The sequence below is a fragment of the Myxine glutinosa genome, chromosome 9, assembly GCF_964187855.1.
Source record: "Myxine glutinosa chromosome 9, kmMyxGlut1.1, whole genome shotgun sequence".
Lineage (NCBI taxonomy): Eukaryota > Metazoa > Chordata > Myxini > Myxiniformes > Myxinidae > Myxine > Myxine glutinosa.
This window is the reverse complement of record NC_136269.1, coordinates 144,629,757-144,657,384: the sequence shown is the minus strand read 5'-3', so window position 1 is coordinate 144,657,384 and position 27,628 is coordinate 144,629,757. Positions and strand designations below refer to the sequence as shown.

At 48.9% G+C, this 27,628-nt stretch overlaps 1 protein-coding gene across 1 annotated transcript in view; it reads left to right on the top strand.

Annotated features, from left to right (window-relative positions):
• LOC137434833 (FACT complex subunit SPT16) overlaps positions 1–27,628 on the top strand; it is a 151,799-nt gene that overhangs the window by 102,714 nt on the left and 21,457 nt on the right. Inside the window, exons 21-22 of the mRNA XM_068127967.2 lie at positions 1,229–1,304; positions 19,446–19,615. Coding sequence (XP_067984068.1) covers positions 1,229–1,304; positions 19,446–19,615 — 246 coding nt within the window. The remainder of the gene's footprint in view (positions 1–1,228; positions 1,305–19,445; positions 19,616–27,628) is intronic.

The window sequence follows — 27,628 nt, the reverse complement described above, 5'->3', positions numbered from 1 at the left end:
TCCATTTTTGTCCATCCATTTCCTTTCCATTTTTGTCCAGCCATTTCCTCTCCATTTTTGTCCAGCCATTTCCTTTCCATTTTTGTCCATCCATTTCCTTTCCATTTTTGTCCAGCCATTTCCTTTCCATTTTTGTCCATCCATTTCCTTTCCATTTTTGTCCATCCATTTCCTTTCCATTTTTGTCCAGCCATTTCCTTTCCATTTTTGTCCATCCATTTCCTTTCCATTTTTGTCCATCCATTTCCTTTCCATTTTTGTCCATCCATTTCCTTTCCATTTTTGTCCATCCATTTCCTTTCCATTTTTGTCCATCCATTTCCTTTCCATTTTTGTCCATCCATTTCCTTTCCATTTTTGTCCATCCATTTCCTTTCCATTTTTGTCCATCCATTTCCTTTCCATTTTTGCCCATCCATTTCCTTTCCATTTTTGCCCATCCATTTCCTTTCCATTTTTGTCCATCCATTTCCTTTCCATTTTTGCCCATACATTTCCTTTCCATTTTTGTCCAGCCATTTCCTCTCCATTTTTGTCCATCCATTTCCTCTCCATTTTTGTCCAGCCATTTATTTGCTGTTCTTGCTCGAGGTTGCCCGAACACTGCCTCAATCTCTGCAGAAGATTGGAGCCTTCGATTTAATGAGGACCCACTTTTTAACATGCGCACTGTAAACATCGGTATGGTGGGGTGGAGAGGGGGAGGGGATGAGTTGTATATGGTTTGCTAACAATGACGTCATCAGTCACATGGTCCGGAAGCCATATTGGATCAAAGAAAAATAAATTATTATTGGATATTGTAGATAAAATGAGTGTCGCCTTATCAAATATGGCTAGGTTTGACATAACAGGAAGTGGTATAATCACCGCAAGTGGGCAATATCTCAAAAGCCAAGGCTCATACAGCAGCACTCCCATGAACATCATGGCAATACTACCTGACCTAAAACGTGTATTCTAAATCCAGTGCTTCTTTTTACCCTGGTACATCCATCACTCCATGTTTCGGCAACCACCCAGGTGAGCTACAGGACCATTGGTCCTCAATTTACGTCATCCCGGCTCTGTTACGGCATCATTGTCTTGCGCATTCGCAAAAAGAGCACAACCTGTAACGAGACCGAGTATGTCACGAAGATGGGACTTCATTTGCTGCGCTGGGGCTGTGTTTGTTGTGTGAACTTTTCATGAGAGCTTCATTGAACTTCTTTGTTGTGTCCCACAGTTTCAACGGTGCACCGTTCCGTAGTACTGTCATGCTTAAACCAACCAGCAGCGCCCTGGTCAACGTCACAGAATGGGTGAGTCTACAACGGGCATTGGGACTTCAATGAGGGGTAAATGCTTTTTTCCTCGAGCTGTTTCGAGCACACACACAAGTAACGACTTTATATTCCGCAGTCTGCCATACCATTTTAATGGAGGACATTGTGAAGGTGTGCATCAAATTTTCATTTCTAGATTACAGTATATAACTGTAATCTAGAAATGCTGGGAGGTGGGGAGGGGATCTGCCTGCAACCCTCTTATGGTTAAACTGCCAAAATCAAGACTTTCTGCTCACCTTCACTCCTTCATTCCTCTTTTCTCCCGCCTCTGGAACAAACTCCCTCACTCTCTTCAATCCCACTCCACCCTCCAGGTCTTTAAAACAGCTGTTCACCACCATCTCTTATCCTCCCCCATCCAAAACCTTGATCTTTTCTACCCCCGCTAATTTCGGTCCCCTTGTGTTTTATACCTCTCCCCCCCGCCCTCCCCCTCCCATGCCTCCTGCCCCCAAGTCCTCCCTCCCACACTTCTCCCTGCTCTCAAATGTTGTGGTTGTGTGCTTCCCCTTCTCTCCCCATCTTGTCTTCCGCTCCCTCTTTTTGTGTGTTTTGTTTGTCTGGTTGATTTGTTTGTGAAATAAATGTTAGCTCTTTCACGAGCCTCGATTCAGTATACAAAAAAACAACAAAAAAAAATCAACAACAGTAGATTTGGCTTAACCAGGATTTCAATCGTCTGCAATAAACTAGCTTCGTATGTCACAAAGCTTATTACATTTAGATTGCCTCAGAATGAAAAATAAATTTACAAGCATGATTGGCATGGGGACGAATATGGTGAGGGACACACACCTCGCCTATGTTCAACTATGGAAGGCTTCATCCCATCTGTCTCGACGGCATAACCACAAAGGAGCAGTGATAACTACTCTTTTAATCATCTGAGACCAGATGCTGCAGATGTCTCTCTTTATGCCAGGAATGAACCATGGTAAAAATACCACAAAGCAACTTGCTTTGAATATGGACTTACGAATGTACTCTCTTGTGGGAAGATGCCATTACCCTCCCTGCATGTAATACACATCCATGTTTCTCCACGAGCCTTCGGGCAACAGCGACAAATTTATCGTATCACATTTGTTTTAAAAAGACTATATAAACCATACTACAACCTATGTTTGTAGTAGTCCATGTCCACACACTATCAGTTCAATTCATGGTCGCACTCAAACAGTGGTCACACCCAAGCAGTGGTCGACCCTCAAGCAGCAGTCTCTCTCAAACAGCAGTCACACTCAAACAGCGGTCACACTCAAACAGCGGTCGCCCTCAAGCAGCGATCACCCTCAAACAGCGGTCGCCCTCAAGCAGCGATCACCCTCAAACAGCGGTCGCCCTCAAACAGCGGTCGCCCTCAAGCAGCGATCACCCTCAAACAGCGGTCGCCCTCAAGCAGCGATCACCCTCAAACAGCGGTCACACTCAAACAGCGGTCGCCCTCAAGCAGCGATCACCCTCAAACACCGGTCGCCCTCAAACAGCGGTCGCCCTCAAGCAGCGATCACCCTCAAACAGCGGTCGTCCTCAAACAGCGGTCACCCTCAAACAGCATTCACACCAAACAGCGGTCGCCCTCAAGCAGCGATCACCCTCAAACAGCATTCACACCAAACAGCGGTCGCCCTCAAACAGCGGTCGCCCTCATGCAGCCATCACCCTCAAACAGTGGTTGCCCTCAAACAGCGGTCACCTTCAAGCAGCCATCACACTCAAACAGCTGTCACACCAAACAGCACTCGCCCTCAAGCAGCGGTCTCCCTCAAACAGCGGTCATCCTGAAGCAGCGATCGCCCTGAAGCAGCGGTCATCTTCAAGCAGCCGTCACACTCAAACAGCAGTCACACCAAACAGCAGTCGCTCTCAAGCAGCAGTCGCCCTCAAGCAGCGATCTTCCTCAAGCAGCGGTCACCCTCAAGCAGCGGTCACCCTCAAGCAGCGGTCTCCCTCAAGCAGCGGTCTCCCTCAAGCAGCGGTCACCCTCAAGCAGCGGTCTCCCTCAAGCAGCGGTCTCCCTCAAGCAGCGGTCTCCCTCAAGCAGCGGTCGCCCTCAAACAGCGGTCTCCCTCAAGTAGCGGTCGCCCTCAAACAGCGGTCGCCCTCAAACAGTGGTCGCCCTCAAACAGCGGTCGCCCTCAAACAGCGGTCGCCCTCAAACAGCGGTCTCCCTCAAACAGCGGTCGCCCTCAAACAGCGGTCTCCCTCAAACAGCGGTCTCCCTCAAACAGCGGTCGCCCTCAAACAGCGGTCGCCCTCAAACAACGGTCTCCCTCAAGCAGCGGTCGCCCTCAAACAGCGGTCGCCCTCAAACAGCGGTCGCCCTCAAACAGCGGTCGCCCTCAAACAGCGGTCGCCCTCAAACAGCGGTCGCCCTCAAGCAGCGGTCGCCCTCAAACAGCGGTCTCCCTCAAACAGCGGTCTCCCTCAAACAGCGGTCGCCCTCAAACAGCGGTCGCCCTCAAACAGCGGTCGCCCTCAAACAGCGGTCGCCCTCAAACAACGGTCTCCCTCAAACAGCGGTCGCCCTCAAACAGCGGTCGCCCTCAAACAGCGGTCGCCCTCAAGCAGCGGTCACCCTCAAGCAGCGGTCTCCCTCAAGCAGCGGTCGCCCTGAAACAGCGGTCTCCCTCAAGCAGCGGTGTCCCTCAAACAGCGGTCGCCCTCAAACAGCGGTCGCCCTCAAACAGCATTCTCCCTCAAATAGCGGTCTCCCTCAAACAGCGGTCTCCCTCAAACAGCGGTCTCCCTCAAACAGCGGTCTCCCTCAAACAGCGGTCTCCCTCAAACAGCGGTCTCCCTCAAACAGCGGTCTCCCTCAAACAGCGGTCTCCCTCAAACAGCGGTCTCCCTCAAACAGCGGTCTCCCTCAAACAGCGGTCTCCCTAAGCAGCGGTCACACCGAACAGCAGTCGCCCTCAAGCAGCGGTCTCCCTCAAGCAGCGTGCACCCTAAAACAGCGGTTTCCCTCAAGCAGCGGTCACACTCACACCATTATAACTCTGGTGGGATTAAAATAGCCCATATTTAAACTCTGGCAGGATATTACTATTTCGTATGCAGCCTGTGGCTGCTGGTTGCATCATTGCTGGGAGCGTGGCTGTGCCGCCGATGCAGTGCCTCCTGTTTCCAGTAGGTCGGTACTGTACTCATTTTGCCGACTTTGAAAGGATGACAGGCTGAGTGAACCCACTTCGTGTTATTTAACGGCACAACAGGTGCTCAAACTCGAGACCCTAGTATCTTAAACCAGCCACCTTAACCGTTAAGCCAACACGTGCATTTGCGGTGGGATTAAAACCATGCACATCTTGTCCATTCTTGGGAGTACCAATGAGCAAAACTTCCCATAGCCCTATGGTTCAAGCAAATTAGTTTATAATGTGTGAAAACGGCAACGCTATTGTGCCAATGAATACCTGCTTCTTTTACTTATTGAGCACGCATCGTACCTTGTCCTTATAAGGCAGTAATCACTTGAATCCTTTCCACAATTCATTTATCTGTTAATTATGCACTTCTTTTCAGACTTTCAAAGAAAGATGGTGGAAACAACTTTGGCAATGTTAAGTTCAATACAACGAGGAACAATAATAAAACAAGCATTCTGAGTATTGCGCTGCAATACATGTCCCCTACCAAAGTTCAAAGTGCCATAACTTTGTCAAAAATGATCGAATATGCAAATTTATGCACGGTTGATGCTGGTTTTCAAACTTGATCTGAGGTATGCTGAGACACATGTGTGTCACGCCTCGCCTCGTTGATAAGCCCGCAAGGTCGCTCCGTGGAGTCGTTGCAGAGAAAAAGGGGTTTTCATGTTTCACGAAAAACAATATGGCGGCCGATCCACGTGACCTGTGACGTCATAATTACCAATAAATATTCTACAGACCGAGTCCCTCCTCCGGTGAAAATTTGATCTCAATCGGTCCAATTATTGCAGAGAAAATGGTTTTTAAAGGAAATTAAAACTTAAAATGGCACTGAGTTAATGAGCATCATAATTATCAGAATTCCCAAAGTTCAAAGTGCCATAACTTTGTCAAAAATGATCGAAACGTCGAAGTTCGAACTTGATCTGTAACTTATCATGAGGAAACCATGTACCAAGTTTGAAGTCATTAGCATTAAGCTTTCGAAAAAAAAGTCCGGAAAACTGTTCTTTGCGTGACGGACTGACGGACGGACTGACGGACTGACTGACGGACTGACGGACTGACTGACGGACGGACGGACGGACTGACGGACTGACTGACGGACTGACGGACTGACTGACGGACGGATGGACGGCGTGCAAACCTATAGTCCCCTCCGGTGTACATCTGTAGGGGACTAATAAGAGTGTGAAGAAATGGGAGATGGCACCGACGCACAATGCATAATGTATGGGATTGAGGGGGAGAGAGAGAGAAGGTTAAAAAAATCCCTTCAACTCGCGGATGTTTTGAGGATTGAGGACATTGATTGGCGGGCGCTGGGCTGTCTGCTTTATTTTGGAACACCCGGATTGTTTGTATATTATAGATCAGACCATTGGTCCAAAGTGTTTCACCTTCACTATCTCGAATGTTCGCACCTCTGCCTGCTTTATCGCACTTAGTCTTTCTTTTTCCACTAAATCCTGCATACTCCATGCATTTGTGCTCATCCCGATTGGTAAACTAGATCGGCACTCAGTAGAGTGCATACCTCCGCCAGGCTGAACAGGTTATGTTTTGTATCCTCCTGATAGGCCGGATCTGCATCCAGAATGAATGAATGAATGATCGTTTTAAGGCCATTTCCCCACTAGAGCAGGGGTTAGCCTTGCAGGCCCCATGACAATCATGGTTCCCTGTTTGAGGCAATGTTTTTATGGCCGGATGCCCTTCCTGACGCCAACCCTTGGTCACGCTCTTAGGATGCGCAGGGATACGGTGTACCTATTCTAAATCGGGGTACACACCGTGATCATTCATCCCAGCAAGCTGGTACTCAATTTGCCGACCTCGGAAGGGTGACAGGCTGAGTCAACCCCCCTGGCGTTAATTCAGCAATCGACCGGGATTCGAACCCAAGATCCTAGGATCCCAAGCCGGCACCCTAACCGCTATGCCAACACATCCAGACCTGAACCAAAATCTAATCGGCTTGTTCTTGTCACCTACCCAATTCATCCACCAAGTTTTGTCATCATCCACAACTTTTTGAAATACCGTGCTATACATAGCTTTTGGCCCCATCTCTCAGTAGTGAAAATCACTTTAAAATATAAATATATTGTTGCGGTTTTCGGGGAAACCACTAAAAAGTAAAGGCAACCACAATCCCAGTCCCTTAGAATCGTTATTTCACATCAGACTATTATCTTAGCCCTTCCCCTTATTTCAGGTTAGCATGTTATGCATTGGGGAAGGGAAAGACAGGTCCCCCTCCCATAAGCGATATGCACCAATCAGGGCCTCCTGAGTCCCTTTGAGAGAGCTAGTGGGGGCAGAGTGACGGGCTCCACAAATCGGGAGCCAGGACACCCTCGAACACCCTCCATCCCCCACCATCGGTGAGGGTGGACAAAAGGCCATTCTACACATGTTTTGCTCTTTCGCATTGGACCTTGTTGGATGCACATGTGTTTGGATACTCTCTCGCTTTCGCATTGGACCTTGTTGGATGCACACGTGTTTGGGTATTCTCTCTATCGCATTGGACCTTGTTGGATGCACACGTGTTTGGATACTCTCTCTCTCTCTCTCTCTGTCTCTCTGTCTCTCTGTCTCTCTGTCTCTCTGTCCCTTGTTCGATGCACACGTCTTTGGATACTCTCTCTCTTTCGCATTGGACCCTGTTGGATGCACACGTCTTTGGATACTCTCTCTCTTTCGCATTGGACCTTGTTGGATGCACACATGTTTAGATTCACTCTTCGCTTTGGACTTTGTTCATTCAGCACATGTTTGCTTCTCTCTTGGCCTGGGACATCGTGCATGCAACACGTTTTTTTGGCATACCGCTCTTCGCTTTGGATTCTGTAGGTCTCAGCACGTGCCTGCATTATCCTCTTCGCCTTGGACTTTGCTCGATTTGCACGTATTCATTCCACTCTGCTGACTGTCGGACTCCCTCTTGACACACGTATGCACGATACTCACTTGACCCTGCACGAGATCACGACGTGCCTACTCCACATGTCCCGATGTACTCACTCTGCCATGCTGACGATCGACCTCACCTGCCCAAGTCTGTGCTGAAGATCAACCTTCACCTGCCTGTTGGTGCTGGGATCACCATTACCTGCTCGTGCTGCTCGGTGGCGACACCAAGACAAAGGCCGTAGCGAGGAGAGGCATCTGGAGCATCGTGGCCTTTGTGCTCACAGGTTTCCAACGTTCGTTTTCCCCTCCCCTGTGAATGTGTGCTGGGCCCATGTTGTATTTGTATTTGTATGTTGTATTGCAATAAGGCATAGGATAAGCTAAGTTCCTGTTTCTTGTCCCTTTTTCTTTCCCATTGAAAAATTACACTGTCAATACTTGTAAATAAATAAAATTGTTAAAAGTTTCCTCTTCTCTCTGTCCCTGAATGTCCCTTCCTCCATTGATCCACCACTGTTCGCCCACTGTGTAACGATCCGCCATAACAGAATCAGCATTACCCCGGCAATTACCAACGGTTGCTCGGCCGTCTAAATTTAGTACACCGCGGGAGGGTATGGTACGTTCCCAACCTTAACAATACATATATATTGTTACGTATCCAGGGGACGGCACTCCCGTTAGCAAGGGGGGGTTAATCCCCTTGTCCTGTTAAGCTGGCCGTCCGACCGGTCCTGGGGGTATGACGTCATGCCCGGTCAGCGCTGAATAGGGTAGTAGGCCAATCCTTCCTATGACCTAAGTACCAGCACCTAACGGTACGTGAGGAAATACTCCCGCCTGAGCCGCAGCGTAATGGATGGATTGCGCCGAGCGAAGCGAGCTGCGACGCGGGCCGTTAACAGACGACTAAACCCGATTATAAGCGGTTCTGCCGAAATCGCGCCACAGGTACTCAATCGGGAAATCACTAAAGCGATCGGACGAGAAAGAAGCCAAAGAATAAGAAAGAACAGGGATTTATTAACTATTTACACAAAAACCAAAACCAAAGAAGAAGGGAACGAAATCAATTTACAGAAGAAGAGGAAGAAGACAGCGCAAATCCTTAAACACTCTTACTTATACCCAGGGACAAGACAAACAGAACAAACTCACATACACTAATGGAGTTTTCAGGCAGGAATGGCGGGAAGGATGAGAAGGGCAGACGGTCCACAGGACTGGTGGGCAGGGAGGTTCGGGAATCGCGGCATGCCGTTGGTGGCCCGCGTGCACGCACTCGCTCTTGGTTCAGCAAAACCCCGGTCGTCAGCGCGTCTCTCCTCGCGTCTCTCTCCAGTGCTCCTTGCCCATGCGTCTTTCAGTGCTCCTCGCTCATCCGCCTCTCTTGAACCTCCTCACGCGTCTCTGGTGGGGGGGCCTCGCGCCAAGGGTTTTATAACCACGCCCTTGGAACCCTCTCGAACTCTCCAAACGTTTCTTGCCACGCCCTATCAAGCCATGCCCACCGAGCCCTGGTTGGTCGTTAAGGGCTCTCTGACTCCACCTTTGATGACGAGGTGGTGCCACGCCCGTGCTCTGGCAGCTCCTCCCCCCTTCGTGGCCTCGTGCGTAATGGACTTTGGCGTCAGGCAGCGAACGCTGCTGGGCTAGCAGAGGCGGTGTGATGCCCACGAAAACAGCCCAACTGTTACTGGCACTTTGCAGAGACGATTGGGGATCTGAAAGGGACCTATCTTATTTGATTGACGCAACGTAGAGTCAATTATTGGAAACACAGCCTTACCTGGAACCCATAATAATGATATAACTAGAGAGAGATCCTAAAGTGTCCTACGTGTTGGACATGGACTAACTAAGGTGCAATCTTTAATTAACAGCCAATTAAGGGGACATGTACACAGGGGTCATTTATAAGGGAATTTACTACTAAATTTACATGTGAAGGTTCTAAAAATCGTAACTATATATATATATATATATATATATATATATATATATATATATATATATATATTGTTACGGATATGGGGGTCGGCGCTCCCCTTACCAAGGGGGGTTAATCCCTTTGTCCTTTAAGCTGGCCGTTCCCCCAACCCTAGAAGTTATAACGCTCCTTCCAGTCGGGAGCAGCCAGGGTGATTGGTCAATGAAGTCCCAAATACCTGAGTGCTACCCCCTGGCCGTGAAACAGGGAGATAACTTCTGCTCGGACCTCGGACAAGATGGAAATTGCCGAGCGGTTTAGCAATCCGAAGCCCGAGCCATTAACACGAAGACTAACACGATTCTGAGCGGTTCTGATATCGTGCCAGAGGTACTCAATTAGGGAAATCACGAAGGCGATCGGATGGAGAGGAAACCAAAAGGTAGGAAGAACAGAGATTTATTAATTACGTACAAAAACCCGAAGAGGAAACGAAAGAAGGGCATGTACAAGGGAAGAAGAAGAAGCAGACACAGGGCAACCTTATACAGTCTTAACTAACACGCCCAGGACAACACAAACAGACTTGCACGAAAGGGGAATAGCAGGAAGGGAGGTCCAAGCAGATGGGCCAGCGTTGGCTCCGGCCCCGGTTCACGTTCCACTCTGGTCCACGCTCCACCTCGGTTCAGGCTCCGGTTCCGCGGCGAAACCCGGCAGGCAGCGCAGTTGGTATTGTCGGCGCGAGCGGACCTTACATGCGGGGAGTTCATATATCGGGGAGGAATTGCGTCCTTGAATCGGAGGAATCGTGACGTGTGCCTCGTGACTCTCCAATGGTGCCACTCTCCCCGGCAGACTCGGCAGACTACAACTCCGACCGACTCGTGTCTCTCACTCCCACTCTAGAAGTAGTCCCACGCGAGCGCTTATATTACACGCTCGCGTATCAAGCCGCGTGCTTTTAGGACACACCCACCGGTGAGCTCGCCTCGGCCCTGGTTGGTCGCGAGGGCTCACAGACTCCGCCCTTAACAGGGCTACGCATCGCTCCAATAACTCCTCCCCCCTTTTCTCCGCTCTGACCGCATGGTTAATGGCGTCTTGAGCCAGGCAGCGAATGCTACTGGCAAGCAAGGGAACACAATTTGGAGGGAGGCAAGCCGCAAAATTAACCGGATTTGAAAAGGGGCCTATGTTATTTGATTAATGCAACGCAGAGTCAAACGATTGGGAACACAGCCTTGACTAAAACACATACTAATGAAACAAGCATTCTGAGTATTGCGCTGCAATACATGTCCCCTACCAAAGTTCAAAGTGCCATAACTTTGTCCAAAATGATCGAATATGCAAATTTATGCACGGTTGATGCTGGTTTTCAAACTTCATCTGAGGTATGCTGAGACACGTGTGTGTCGCGCCTCGCCTCGCTGATAAGCCCCCAAGATCGCTCCGTGGAGCGGCCTGCACGTATTGCACTGTGTGAATTATATAAATTATTACCAACTCATGGTCTGAGGTACTATAGTGGGGCAACTTAGCATAACAATTGTGCATTTTGTGAGGAAAGCACCAAATTTGGCACACTAGTAGACTATCATATAATGAAAAGATCTGGATATTGGGCCATCTCAGATTCAGAGATTTGATTTTTGCAAGATTTCGATTCGATTGGGATCGAAGAGAACACCTTCTTCGTCTTCTATACAGTGAAGTTGCCAGCCTTGAATTATCTGGCTACATCTGGGTGCTTCATTGGGAGTGCAACCATGTCCCTCAGGTGAACAGGGACCCACGTGGCATAGTGTGTGCAGTCTAAGGCATGGAACCATGGGACCAGTTCCGTCAGGGCATCAAGGTACATCGTGAATGAAGCCTGCCGCAGAGAACGCACGTAGACCAGTACCAACATCTCTAGTTCCATCACAGTTGCCCAGTACTGAAAGTTGGGAATGTCTTCTCCTCTCTGGTGACACCAGTCTTCGAACTCAGGCAGGTCTTCTGCATCATCAGCATATGTCATACAGTGGCGTTCATACGCACGGTGTTGCAGGATGTGCAGTGCCGCTGCAGTGATTTGATGAGCTCTTCTTGTGCGGGTGACGTGGGCAGCTCGCAGGAAGGAGTCGGCCGTCCCTGGCGTTGCAATCTCAGCTTGCAAATCTGCAAAATCTGCAAATCTTGCAAAAATCAAATCTCTGAAACTGAGATGGCCCAATATCCAGATCTTTTCATAATATGATAGTCTACTGGTGTGCCAAATGTGGTGCTTTCCTCACAAAATGCACAATTGTTATGCTATATTTAGCTTATCTGCCGGGCTACTAGCGATTCAAGAGATATCCATTTAAAAAAAAATATTTTCGTTTAATTCACGATATCTGCCAAACCACGTGCCCTATCGCAAATTCCAAAACGACATTTTAGTCGACTGATATGCTGAACAGATTTGTGAAGTTTCCCCTCGATTGGATCAAAAATGAGGGAGGCGCTCGGTTTTAAAGGTTCATGCTTAAAAACGTCATAACTCTGAAACCATCAGTAATTTATTATATTTTTCGGTTCACGATCAATGTTCGATGTGTATATAAATGTTGCTCGGCTTGGCTCCGCCCCTCCCGAAAGCGCGCGCTGTGTCGCGCTGTTGACGTTCGCGAGACGAGGCTGAGGACGCGCAGTGCGGCTTGAGGAGAACTCGAGAATAAACAAGAGATATCCATTTAAAAAAATATTTTCGTTTAATTAACGATATCTGCCAAACCACGTGCCCTATCGCAAATTCCAAAAGGACATTTTAGTGCTGAACAGATCTGTGAAGTTTCCCCTCGATTGGATCAAAAATGAGGGAGGAGCTCGATTTTAAAGGTTCATGCTTAAAAACGTCATAACTCTGAAACCATGTGAAGCATGACATCATGCTCGCTGACTTTTTTGTTCGTCATGGGTATGCAATTCTGCCTGCAAAGTTTGGCCTCGATCTGTTCAGCCGTTGCAGAGAAAAAGGGTTTTTCGTGTTTTCACGAAAAACAATATGGCGACCGAACCACATGACCTGTGACGTCATAATTACCATTAAAATATTCTACAGACCGAGTCCATCATGTGGTGAAAATTGTATCTCAATCGGTCCTATTATTGCAGAGAAATTGGTTTTTAAAGGAAATTAAAACTTAAAATGGCACTGAGTTAAGGATCATCAGAATTATCAGAATTACCAAAGTTCAAAGTGCCATAACTTTGTTAAAAATGATCGAAACGTCGTGAAGTTCGAACTTGACCTGTAACTTATCATAAGGAAACCATGTGCCAGGTTTGAAATCATTAGCATTAAGCGTTCCGGAAAAATGTTCTTTGTGTGACGGACGGACGGACGGACGGACTGACGGACTGACGGACGGACTGACGGACTGACGGACTGACGGACTGTCGGACTGACTGACGGACGGCGTGAAAACCTTTAGTCCCCTCCGGTGTACACCGGTAGGGGACTAATAACTGAAGAAGTTCCTATGGTGACCTACGTGTTGCAATATGGACTAACTAGGGTGCGACCTTTGACTTTTACCAAATGGGAATATTTACAAGGAGTTATTTACAAGGGATTATTATTTACAAGTGACGGTTCTGAAAACCGTAACACAGCACCCTCCCTTTCTCCAGCCCCCTCCCGGGCCGTTTCACAAGGAATATCTTTTACCATTATGTGTGACACTTAGGTGTAGTTACCCTCTCGTATTAACCTCACCCTGAGTGCGACATTTTTTAAAACTAGATATGTCCCGCCTGCTGCGTTGCATTCTACCTGGCTGACACGCCCACAGACTAACCAAATTGCGGAATTAATTTTCGAGCTACACATGAAGCCGGTGGGGAGCATTATTTACAAAGAACACTACTATTTTGATTATTTACAAAACTACACCCAGGACCTGTCTTTTGGGGAAACAAAAGCAGAACTTTTGAAAAGAGGAAAGGTCATGCCATGCACTGCACTGATACACCATACCATAAGCACCAAATTATAAAATGCAGCAAAAGCACCCGACAGCACCAAAACACAAAAAATGCACCAGCAATGAAAATGCACCAAACACATTTGGAACAGTAACATCCTCCTGACATCATGCGGATGCGAATCATGGTGTCCGATGTCTTCTCAGCTGGGCCGCTGGTTCTGGCTGCCTTCTTGCTTGCTGAATATATGAATGAATGATCGTTTTGAGGCCATTTTCCCCGCTAGAGCGGGGGTTGGCCTTGCGGGCCCCATGACAATCATGGTTCCCTGTTTGAGGCAATGTTTTTATGGCCGGATGCCCTTCCTGACGCCAACCCTTAGTCGCCTCTTACGATGCGCAGGGATACGGTGTACCTATTCTAAACCGGGGTACACACCGTGATCATTCATCCCAGCAAGCTGGCATCCCAGCAAGCTGCTTGCTCCCTATTTAAAAATAAAAGGGCACAAACCGCGTCCACTTTTTAAATTACGGCCAGCAGGGGCCAACTAAGGTGGTCCACTTGCTTGCATAGGTGCCACTTAAACACAGTGGTCCGCAAGCAAATACCGCTGGCCACAGTGGCCGGTCCCCAGCAGAGGTGCCAGGCCCCAAAACGTGTGGTCCATATGTGGTGCTATGCCACAGAACGTGTGGTCCATACGGTGCATCAGTGCAGGCCGGAAGCAGCGGAGGTGCGGGCACACAACTGCGGTCACCTGCGCACTCCCCCCGGGCCCAAAAGAAACAAGTCCGTGAGTGGGGGAAGGAGGACAAGCAAAGCAGCGGGGCAAGATCGCAAGGGTTCACATTAATACAAGATAATGCAAGGTGAGGTGCGCAGGAGAGTGAGCCGAGAAAGCTCGTCCCTACCGGACGTCCCTCCCCCCGTCCGTCCGTCCGTCCCCCCGTCACGTAACCTACCCTTGCCCCTACCCCGTATTTACACAATTTACAAATCCGTCGCTAACGTCCTGTCTTCCCCATTTCTCTCCTAATACCAAATTCGTCATCAATCCCAATTTTTCATCACTCCCACCGAAACCAAATTTATCATCAATCCCTCCTAGGGAGGAAGAGATGGAATCTAAACAATGTCTCCCCCACGTCATGATGCGTCTTACAACCAACCAAACATTTGCAAATTCATGGTTTGGAGTCCTATCACCTTGGTGAGTGGATGCGGATGGTGCGAAGAGATTTTCTCCTATCTAACTTCTAAATGACATTAACACACTTTACACTACCCGGGGTCTTTCCCTGCCAAACCATTGACCATTTTTACTCTATGCGGTTCTAAAAAACAATTCCCATTGCACATAATGTGGCGCTCACCAATTTGGGGTCTCACTCCCCTGATTCTACTCCCTGTGCCCCCCGCACAATTTCAGGGCTGGGTCGTGTGGCTCCCCTAGCAGGTCTACTTACCTGCGCACCTCCGCCACTGCAGTTGCCTCCCGAGCTTACCTGCTCCTCACCCTAAGCTACCTGGGGGAGGCCCTCTGGCTCCCTTACCCCACTACCGCCCTCTCTGGCGTCGGGTTACCCGGGTCCTTCCTCCGGATCCTCGGGCCCCATTGAACACTAACTGGCTCCCAGAGCCTACCTGCAGCCTCACCTGGCCGACAGACTAACAGTGGCGGAGTGCTCAACCAATCACACACACTAACAGGCCACACGCCTAGCCAATTTACTCCACTAATGCACCCAACACAACACTTCTGTGCAACTACCCGCACCACAGATGCCAATATCCAACCACAATTTACCTACTCCCTCTACCTACTTTTAAACTACCCTCCCTGGGTACTCGTGAGGGGGTCCATCCTTCCCCCACTCACTCCTTCGCACCATCCACTCCACACTACTCATTCCACACTCCACTCACTCCACACCATTGATTCCACACCATTTATTCTCTATACACCTGCATTTCACTTGCACACCTTACAAGCCATTCACTCCATACAATGCCATTCATTAGGCTCACCACAAAGAACTTACATACCAATTCCTTATCTCATCACTCTCACTACAAACACACTGCCTCATCTAATCTACCTGGTTTCCCTCTAGCTTAGTGCTTCCCCAGTCATCCCTTACACTATTGCACATCCCACGTCGTTATCAACCAACCTAATCTCTCTACGTCACCTACTACAGGTATGATGTCGCTACTTAAATCTACAGTTACCTATGGTCATTTCCTAGATTCCCGATCAATAACCTAACCCTCCCGGGCTAGTTTGTTCAGCCATACCCCATAAACTAATGCTCATGTGCCCCCAAGATACGATGTGAGGGATGGGAGATCCACCATCCCTCTACACTATATACCATTCGCCATCATTACTCTACCATCACTATCGCTATAACAGTCCACTACACTTGAGCCTCTCGGTGCGTCATTACATCATCAAAGCTCGGCTTCGCAAAGCCGAGCAATGAATTCGGGTGGTTTGGTCTACTGAAGGTTGGGTCCGTCTGGCATTCGGATTCAGGGGAGGAGGTTTTGTCGGGCCAAGGCTCCAAGCTCCATCTCGGCGCAAGGCCTTGCGCCCCCATGCGCGATGGCCCAGCCTTGCCCGGCCGGAGCGCCGCCACCGCAAGGGGGCGCTGCTCCGACCCCTTCTCCTTCCCCTCGAACCGGGCCACTCGCTTTGCCTAACAAAGCGCGGCCCCGACCGTATAGGGCGGGACCCGGCCCGAACCGTACACGGCGCTCCTTGCAGGGGCGACACGGCCACGATCCCGGCTGGCCCCCGCAGCACACAAGGCCCGTCAAGGACCGAGAGCTCGCGTCAGCTAAACGTCGGCCTAAACGCTGTCCCGGTCAACGTCGATGCTCGATTCTCACACCACTCATTCCGTTCTTTACTCACAAAATCCGGCGCTCCAACGCCTCTCGTACATCCCATGCATTCTACTCGCGCACATTCTTGCGCATCCATTCCACCATTCACACACTCTGTTACCCACCTCTCTCGCGCACCTTCTTGCGCACACTCTCCCGGTATGTACTCCGTACCACTCATGGGGGTGCACTCTTGCATCCACCCATTCAGCGCACACCTACTCACGGGAGTGCAATCCTTTGTCGCACACCCAATCACACGCTCCACCACCAACTCAGGTGTGCATTCTCGCACACGCTCAACCATTCCAGGTGTGCATTCTTTCTCACTCGCCACAACCAACTCACTCTCCGTGTCACAATCACTCCCACTATCACACTCTGGCGTGCATTCTCCCTCGCACCCGGTATCACACTCTCGCTCCGGCGCCATTCGCACACGCGTGCCATTTTCTCTCACACCACTCACAAGGGACCTTCCACGAACGCCCGGGTGCCGTCTCGATCCCAACCGCGCGAAAAACCCTCTTGCGCCATACATATATCACTCGGCTCACCTTCGGGATTCTTCTTCTTCGCTCCACCACCTGCAAATCTTTATTCGGGTTAATAAGTACAGCATCATGATGTGAGCGTACATTTTCCATCCTTTCCTCCCGCTGTTGCTCTTCTAAGTCCGGCGTCTCTTCCAACCCAATTTCCACTATTGCTTCGATTTTAATTTCTTTTTCGTTTCCCTCGACGACCGCTGGCTCTATTAAAATTTTATTTTCTACTTTGGCGGTCGCCGGCTTCTCCATACCCCGGGTCGCGATCTCTATCCCGATCCACGTGACTTCGCCTTGCTCAGCCTCGCTTCTCCCACGCTCCTCCAGCTGCGTTACCTCGTCGCGTACAAATGCGACCTCCTCGCCTGCCCCGCGGTTAACCTCCCTCTGAACTTCCCCCGCTTCATACCTGGCTTGCCCCCTCACTTGTCCCTCATTTACTTCCCGGGCTTGGCTTCCCAATTCCCCAATTTGACTTCCCATTCGTTCCAATTGTTCTCCCACCTTGTCCATACTATCGTTCTCTTTCTGCATTTCCGCCAGGAATTGGGCCATGAGGGCTTGCATTTCGCCCACCCCCATTTGCGCAGCGGGCGCGGCCCTCGTCGCCATGTGCGAGGCACCGCCATTTTGTGCGCCTGCAACCCCCTCTACCACACCTTCATTATCCTCCTCCTCCATTGCTCCCACTTCCTCCCTGGGGTCCTGGGTCGATTCTAACCCTTCTTCTATCTCCCCCACCGGCATCCGACCACCTTGACTATCAATGGCACTATTTTAATTTGGTTTTTAATAAAAAAAATTGGCCACTCGTAATTTTGACCAAATTTTTTAAGATGGTAGAAAATTCGGTTCGGATCTCAAATCCCACTCCCTGACACCAATTGTTGCGGCCAATAGCACAATTGGTGTCCAAAATTTGGTCGAAATAAATTTAGTCCCAGGTTCCAAATCCCAACTCCTGACTACCAATTGTTACAGATTCGGGGGTCGGCGCTCCCCTTACCAAGGGGGGATTAATCCCCTTGTCCTTTAAGCTGGCCATTCCCCCAACCCGAGAAGTTATAACGCTCCTTCCGGTCGGGAGCAGCCAGGGTGATTGGTCAATGAAGTCCCAAATACCTGAGTGCTACCCCTGGCCGTGAAACAGGGAGATAACTTCTGCTCGGACCACGGACAAGATGGAAATTGCCGAGCGGTTTAGCAATCCGAAGCCCGAGCCATTAACAAGAAGACTAACCCGATTCTGAGCGGTTCTGATATCGTGCCACAGGTACTCAATTAGGGAAATCACGAAAGCGATCGGATGGAGAGGAAACCAAAAGGTAGGAAGAACAGAGATTTATTAATTACGTACAAAAACCCGAAGAGGAAACGAAAGAAGGGCATGTACAAAGGAAGAAGAAGAAGAAGCAGACACAGGGCAACCTTATACAGTCTTAACTAACACGCCCAGGACAACACAAACAGACTTACACGAAAGGGGAATAGCAGGAAGGAAGGTCCAAGCAGATGGGCCAGCGTTGGCTCCGGCCCCGGTTCACCCTCCACTCCGGTCCACGCTCCACATCGGTTCAGGCTCCGGTTCCGCGGCGAAATCCGGCAGGCAGCGCGCGCGGTTGGTATTGTCGGCGCGAGCGGACCTTACATGCGGGGGGTTCATATATCGGGGAGGAATTGCGTCCTTGAATCGGAAGAATTGTGACGCGTGCCTCGTGACTCTCCAATGGTGCCACTCTCCCCGGCAGACTCTCAGACTCAGACTCGACAGACTCCAACTCCGACCGACTCGTGTCTCTCACTCCCACTCTAGAAGTAGTCCCACACGAGTGCTTATATTACACGCTCGCGTATCAAGCCGCGTGCTTTTAGGACACACCCACCGGTGAGCTCGCCTCGGCCCTGGTTGGTCGCGAGGGCTCACCGACTCCGCCCTTAACCGGGCTACGCCTCGCTCTGATAACTCCTCCCCCTTTTTCTCGGCTCTGACCGCATGGTTAATGGCGTCTTGAGCCAGGCAGCGAACGCTACTGGCAAGCAAGGGAACACAATTTGGAGGAAGGCAAGCCGCAAAATGAACGGGATTTTAAAAGGGGCCTTTGTTATTTGATTAATGCAGCGCAGAGTCAAACTATTGGGAACACAGCCGTGACTAAAACACATACTAATGAAATAACTGAAGAAGTTCCTATGGTGACCTACGTGTTGCAATATGGACTAACTAGGGTGCGACCTTTGACCTTTACCAAATGGGAATATTTACAGGGAGTTATTTACAAGGGATTATTATTTACAAGTGACGGTTCTGAAAACCGTAACAATATATATATATATAATTTTATTTATATATATATATATATATATATATATATATATATATATATATATATATATATATATATACTGTATATATCTATATATATATATATATATATATATATATATATATATATATATATATATATATATATATATACATACATACATACATACATACATACACACACACACACACACACACACACACACACACACACACACACACACACACACACACGGCACCAAATCTAATCAATTCGTTGCTCACAGACAAACAAACAGCCCACTTTCAGTGGTGGAGGTAACAATGCACACTTTACTACACTTGCCACCCATTGTGTTTGTATACGAGTAACGCAAGTTGTGAAAATCTTACCACCTCACCCCATAGCCTCCATTCGTGGTGACATTGGATGAACTGGAGCTGGTGCATTTTGAGCGGGTACAGTTCCATCTGAAGAACTTTGACATGGTCATTGTGTACAAAGACTATGGTCGAAAGGTCACCATGATCAACGCTGTGCCCATTAATTCTTTGGACCCTATCAAGGAGTGGCTCAAGTAAGATACTTTGGCTGAAACGGTTTTATCATGAATTTCATTTGATGACCTGCGTAGTTTGTGGATGCTTATTGGTCCAAAGTACCTTCGGAAATCCACATCATGCTATGGAGTCGAGGGGACCAAACAGTACTCTGGATTTGAACATGGCACCATTAGTGGGGCAACTTAGCATAACAATTGTGCATTTTGTGAGGAAAGCACCACATTTGGCACACTAGTAGACTATCATATTATGAAAAGATCTGGTTATTGGGCCATCTCAGATTCAGAGATTTGATTTTTGCAAGATTTCGATTCGATTGGGATCGAAGAGAACACCTTCTTCGTCTTCTGTACAGTGAAGTTGCCAGCCCTGAATTCTCTGGCTACATCTGGGTGCTTCATTGGGAGTGAAACCATGTCCCTCAGGTGAACAGGGACCCACCTGGCATAGTGTGTGTGGTCTCAGGCATGGAACCATGGGACCAGTTCCGTCAGGGCATCAAGGTACATCGTGAATGAAGCCTGCCGCAGAGAACGCATGTAGACCAGTACCAACATCTCTAGTTCCAGCACAGTTGCCCAGTACTGAAAGTTGGGAATGTCTTCTCTCTGGTGACACCAGTCTTCGAACTCAGGCAGGTCTTCTGCATCATCAGCATATGTCATACAGTGGCCTTCATACGCACGGTGTTGCAGGATGTGCAGTGCCGCTGCAGTGATTTGATGAGCTCTTCTTGTGCGGGTGACGTGGGCAGCTCGCAGGAAGGAGTCGGCCGTCCCTGGCGTTGCAATCTCAGCTTGAAAATCATCAAATCTCTGAATCTGAGATGGCCCAATATCCACATCTTTTCATAATATGATAGTCTACTACTGTGCCAAATTTGGTGCTTTCCTCACAAAATGCACAATTGTTATGCTATATTTAGCTTAGCTGCCGGACTACATGGTCTCTCCGTGAGTCACTCTCGGCAGCTTATTGGTTCATTCTCATTACTGAATGATAAAAACTTACTAATTTACTTACTACATCTAATCCAATATTGCCAGCCTTGTGTTTTCAGCAATAGTACTGTAAAAGCAATTAATCTATTTTAATTTAAACATCGTTTGGGCCAAAAATGCAATGGCATGTGCCCTCCATGAGCATATTGACGTGTAAGGTATCGAATCACACTACTTTGCTCTGGCCTGAGCCTCAAATAATAAGGATATTGGTTCACGAGTTATCAAGTGACCACTATATTCGTCATGTATGTGCGTCTGTCTGTGTGTGTGTCTGTCTGTCCGCAACATAACTACCCGATGATATCATCTGATCTTGATGAAACTTGTGTGGGAGGTTGATATCATGATCTAGTTGTGTCCTGCCTCGAGTGGGCGTATTGCGCCCATTGTGGGCGGAGCCATGCCCGAAAAAGATGTCTTTGAAAGAAAAGATGTCTTTTTCGGGGGTAATCGAGTTCAAGCTACATATTTTCTGAGGGGTTTGGTGGAATCTGACAGGGGTTTCGACATTTGGTTAGGCCAATGTCATGTGTCTCGCCCCACGGAGCTCGATTTTTTTTTTCCTTTTTTTGTTCTTCATTTTTTTTTTTCATTTCATTTTTCACCGAATTTTCGGTATTGTGTAGCTAACTAACCTCATAACTGATTATACATTATTTTCTATCTCATTTCAAGGTCAGTAACCTTCGTTTTGACATTTCTGGGCCTGGCCTGTCCGGGCCTGGTTCAGTTATAGTCCGTCCTTTGTCATTGAATACCGCTCGCTCGTGAACCACCGTCGTCTCCTGACTTGTATTAACTATGTTGTACTAGGCAGATGAGACGAGCTCGTGTTTTTGCTTTGTGAGCACGTGAACATGGTATTGAGAGACTGTGGAACACATCCACCGCTCATTGTAAATACTTGGATATCAAAGGGAGGGGCAAAGCGCCCCTCCATTTATATATAGAATCGTTTCTCTGTATGCAGCTTTTACATGGGGACTGAAAATACGTTTCTCGGCTTCTATGTGACGAAATTGGCTGAAAATTTCAGAAATAAATGCTTTGTACGTTGAGGTAATATGTTCCAAATTTCAGCAACGTCCGTTTATGCATTCCTTAGTTATATTTAGAAAACCCTCAAAAGCGTCTTTGGGCTTCTTGAAAAGCGCTATATAAAATAAATGTATTATTATTATTATAAAATCACTGGTGTCTGTCTGTCTGTCCATCCGTCCGTCCACCCAAAATTTGTTGGCGCTCATATCTCAAGGACTATACATTGAAACTCGGAATATACGTCGGCCAATAGGTCTAGTTAATGGCTTTCAAAACAAATTCCACCTAAGTGCTATAGTTTTTGCTTTAAAATTATATATATATATATATATATATATATATATATATATATATATATATATATATATATATATATATATATATATATATATATATATCCATCCTGGTGTTGGCTTAGTGGTTAGGGTGCCGGCTTAGGATCCTGGGTTCGAATCCCGATCGATCGCTGAATTAACAACAGGGGGGTTGACTCAGCCTGTCATCCTTCCGAGGTGGGCAAATTTGAGTACCAGCTTGCTGGGATGAATGATCACGGTGTGTACCCCGATTTAGAATAGGTACACCGTATCCCTGCACATCGTAAGAGCGTGACCAAGGGTTGGCGTCAGGAAGGGCATCCGGCCATAAAAACATTGCCTCAAACAGGGAACCATGATTGTCATGGGGCCCGCAAGGCTAATCCCCGCTCTGGCAGGGAAAATGGCCTTAAAATGATCATTCATTCATTTATTTATTTATGTATATATATATATATATATATATATATATATATATATATATATATATATATAATCACACACACACACATATATATATATATATATATATATATATATATATATATATATATATATATATATATATATATATATATATATATATATATTGTTACGGACACGACTTAGATGTTGCTTGACCGAGCGGAATGGCCGCCGTGTTCGCACAGTTTACCCGATTACACTCGAACGTTGGCCGAATCGCGCTACGCTAAATCAATGAAGGAAAGGACACAACGGCTGGGATTAATGCAATGACACAAGGGGTACAGTTCTCAAGACCTCCGGAGGAGGATATAATATTGGTGATGCAGAAACGGGTAGATTACACGGTAAGAGGTAAAGCACAGCAAGATGGGCACTTAGACACAGTCTTATCTATCCCCGACAGACTACAGACAAACGGGACAAGACGGACTTACACGGGGATTGATGGCAAGGAAGGGCAGGCAGTCGATAGCTCAAGGTGCACCTTGGCTCAGGGGCAGAATCAAACGCGGTCCGGTCCAGAGATGCGGGGAGGTATTCAGCGCTTGGAGGTGGCGTCCTTTCTTCTCCAAGCTGAGGCGCATCTGACGTCACCTCCGTCTTCCTGCGCATGTCCAGCGGGGAGTGACATGCCCTCGGCTCGTTAGCTCCGCCCCAGATGGAATCGGTCCGCCGCTTCCATTGGGTGCGGGGGGTTACCGGGCTCCGCCCTTGACGAGGAGCTGACGGCGAGCCCCTGCGTGGTAACCCCGTCGGAGCACATGTTCAATGGCGGCTAACCAAGCCGGAGTGAGGACGCACACTCCCCGCGCCGCCGCCGCTGTTGTTGTAGTTGTTGTTGTACCATGAGGAAGAGCTGCGGGGAGGTATTGGGAGGTCCTAAACTTTCTAACGGTGCCATACAATCACATTCTGGTGCAACGAAGAGTCAGAATTAATGGAAACGAGTCCTTAACTGACATAGACTAAGAATAACTAGCAAGATGTCCTATAGTTGTCTACGTGAGATGCGGTGAACCTGGGTGCGACATTTAATGGGGGAAATAGGGGAAGGTCGGTTCTACAGAGTGTTGTTTACAGACAATGGGACTAGGGAATGGGGGATTGGGGATAGTTGGGGAGTATTGGGGAAATAGGGGAATATTTACAAGCGGATATGGATGGAGGCCAAATCCCATATCCGCAACATTGCACCCTTCTCTACCTCGGGGCGTCCCGACCCGATAAATTTTTACCTACGTTAGTGTGGCACTCAGATGTAGTTCCCTCTACTATTAACTCAACCCTGAGTGCGACAGTTTTACAGATGTTCACAAATGACTAAATATGTCCCCCTGCGACGTTGCACCCTTCTCCTCACAGAAACACACCCACAGGATAACCGAATCGCGGAAAGAATCCTCAAACTAAACATACAGCCGGTAGGGAGCATCATTTATACAAGACTACACTGATATTTACACTACGATCCAGGACCTGTTCTTTTAGGAACACATGCAGATGTTATGCATAGAGAGAGCACGCATGCCAGCATCGATACACCAACCCACTAGTGCTCTGTGGCCCTATGGCCTTTAATAATGTGCAGAGCACCCCATCCAAGCACCAAAAGCACCACCCCATCATGTACAGTCAGCACCATCCGGTGCACCAATAAAGTGTTCAATAATCACCGGTGGTGTCGCAGCCGGCCGATGTTCTGCCGCTGGTCTTGCCTTGGAGCCCACTTGGTGTTCTGGCTTCCTTCAAAAATAAAGAAAGGCGCCAACCGCGTCCATTTCTAAATTGTGGCCGTCAGGGGGGCCAACTATAGTGGTTCACCTCTATGGCATAGGTGCCACGTTGACCCAGAGGTCCATCCACGGGTGGTGCTTGACCGCAAAAGAACTGCGGTCCATGGTGGGCGGCCACAAAAATTGCGGTCCATATGGTGTATCGATCCAGGCAGCAAGCAGCGAAAGTACAGGCCCACAACTGCGGAGCCAGCACCTCTCTCTCCTCTCTCTCTGCCCCAAAGCCAGATCCTCGGAGGTGGGAGACAAAAAGAAGCAAGTGAGTAAGGTGGTAAGGGCGCAAAAGTGCACGCAATATTAGGTAATGCACACTAGGGGCACATGGGAACCAGGTGAGACAGGTACGTTCCTACCGTACGCCCCCCCCCCCCACCAGGTAACCTACATTGCCCCTCCCTTACCCCTTACTGTATCCACAAAACACAACACTACCCATAAACATCTACTTTACACATCAACAAACGTCCCTACTGTCTTCCCCGTTCCTCCCATAAACCAAATTCGTCTTCTCTCCCTCCTAACCAATCAAATTTGCCTTTTCCAACTCTCATCAAAATTTGCCATCTCCAACTCAACATCAAAATTTGCCATCACCAATTCATCATCAGTCCCTCCTAAGGAGGGAGAGATGGAATCACCCCAATGTCTCATCCACGTCGTGATGCGTCTCACCAATCCAACCAGCAATTCTTATTTCCTGCAACACAGAACAAAGGAACACAGGTGTGGAGTCATCATCATCACCTCAGGTAAGTGGCTGCGTATGGTGCGACAAGTTCATCAATCCTAACTATTTCCTAAATGACTTTAACAACTTTACATTACCCGGGGTCTTTCCCTGCCAATCCATTGGCCAACTTACACTATGGGTTCTAAAAACCAATTCCCATTGACCAAACTGTGGTGCTTCTCAATTTGGGGTCTCACTCCCCCGATTCAACACTCGGTGCCCTCGCACAATTTCTGGGCTATGCGTGTAGCTCTCCCAGCAGGTCTACCCACCTGCACACCTCCACCACTGTAGTTGCCACCCGAGCTTACCTGCTCCTCACCCTAACCTAACTAACTGGGGAAGGCCCTCTCGCACTCTCACCCCCTCAGTGTCCTCTCTGGCACGGGCTACCCGGGTCCGTCCTCCGGATCCTCGGGCCCCCACTGACACTAACGGCTCCCAGAGCCCACCTGCGGCCTCACCTGGCCGACATCCTCACAGTGGTGGAGTGCCCAAACCAACTACACACACTAACAGGCTACACGCCCAGCCATTTCCACAACACTAATGCACCCATCCACAATACCATTCTGCAACCGCACCACAAATGCCAATATCCAACCACAATTTACCTATACCCTCTACCTAACACTTACACTACCCGCCCCGGGTACTCGTGAAAGGGGTCCACTCTTCCCCCATCCACACCTTCGCACCATGCACACCACTCCGTACCACTTACTCCAACTCTCTCCACACCACTCATTCTCTGCTCCATATATTCCACACACCTGTACTTGCACACCTGTGCTCTCACACCTGGTGCCACCTGCACCCTTCTCTCCCCAAGCGCATTCGCGCTGATCCACAACACTCACTACTCATCCACTGCTCCACACACCTGTTCAGTTGCACACCTGTGCAATCACACCTGTTCGATCACACCTGTTCCATCCTCAAACACACGGCATCATCTCAGCTAACTACTCCCTTCTGAAACTTGCGCTTCCCAGTCGTCCCTTTAAACTATTGCGCTCCCTCGTCATTATCATCCACACTAATCTACCTGCGTCCCCACTACAGGTATCAGTCACTAACTAAACTTAACGTTACCTAATGTCATCTTCGCTAGATCCCTACACACCATATCCTAACCCACCCGGGCTAGTTTCCACTGCCATACACCCCATAAGCTATAGCGCATTTGCCCCACGTTTGTGAGGGATGACAGAGTTGCCATCCCACCACATCGGGCATCTCCCACTACCAATTTTGCACATCAAATTTCAACAAATCAAAAATTTGCCAATCACTACCCATCATCTGCCAATCATTACTGCCAATCCTTTGCCAATCATCAAATTTTGTTTTTTTCTAATTTTGGGTCCAAAACACTAACCTCATCACACAGTCTACTCACTAATGCCTCTCGGTGCGCCAATTCACCTCTAAAGCTCGGCTTCGTACAGCCAAGCCATGAATGCGGGTTGTTTGGTGCCAGCGGCTGGATACGTCCCGCATTCGGGGCAGGGACGGGGGCTTACCCGGGCCGAGATCCCACGCACCACCTCGGCGTGGAGCCATCCAATGTCCCGATCTCGACCTGCCGGCACGTCTCAACAAAAAGTGGTCGCCATGACGACCCTTCATATCGGGCTGCCCGCTCCGCCTGGTGGAGCACGGACGCGGCCGTTTAAAGCGAGGCCCAGCGTGGATCGCGTACGGCGGTCCTTTCGAACCCGCCGTGGCTCGGATCCCCGCTGGTTCTCGCGGCACGCGAAGCCCGGCACGCACCGAGGGCCCGCTTCGGCTAAAAGTCGACCTAACCTCTAACCCGGTTACCGTCGATGCCTCACCTGGAGGATGCTTACAAGCATACGCTACCCCTTTCGTGCTCATACATCCAGCCGTTTCCATGCTCCTCGTCGTACCTTCTCTAACACACCCAGCTACACTCATTCCACTCCCAGCCTTGGTCACACACCTGACCACCGAACACTTTGGCACACATTCGTTGGTCGCACACCTCACCAACACACCTCTTCGCGCCCCCTCCTCGGTCACCTCCTCTGTGACAATCACAGGTGTGCCCTCACTCGCACACCCAACCACGTGCCTCACGACCAATTCAAGTGTGCATTCCCACACACGCTCTACCATTCCAGGTGTGCTTCCTTTCTCACCTGTCACAACCAACTCACGCTCCGTGTCACTCTTACTACTCTCACCTCCACTCTTGACAACGCACTCACCCTTACTCCCGACAGCGCACTCTTTCCTCATGCACCTGTCCGTTACACACCTTTCTCGCGCACACTCTTGCGCACACTCTCCCGTCACACCCTCTGTAACACTCACCACAGGCGTGCATTCTTCCTTGCCTTTGACAGCGCACTCTTTCCCCATGCACCTGTCTGTCACACACCTTTCTCGCGCACACTCTTGCGCACACTCTCCCGTCACACCCTCTGTAACACTTACCACACCGCGCTTCCATGTGCTCCCTCGCACACGCGCTACGACCGACTCACTCTCGCCAGCACCCTCACTCCTTGGCACGCACTTTTTCCTCACACACCCCAGAGTCGGACTTTCTCGCACACCTCCTTTTTCGCACACCAGACCTGTCGCACACTTCACCAACGGCCTCTCACGAACACCCGGGTCCATCTCGACCCCCAAGCTTCTTAAA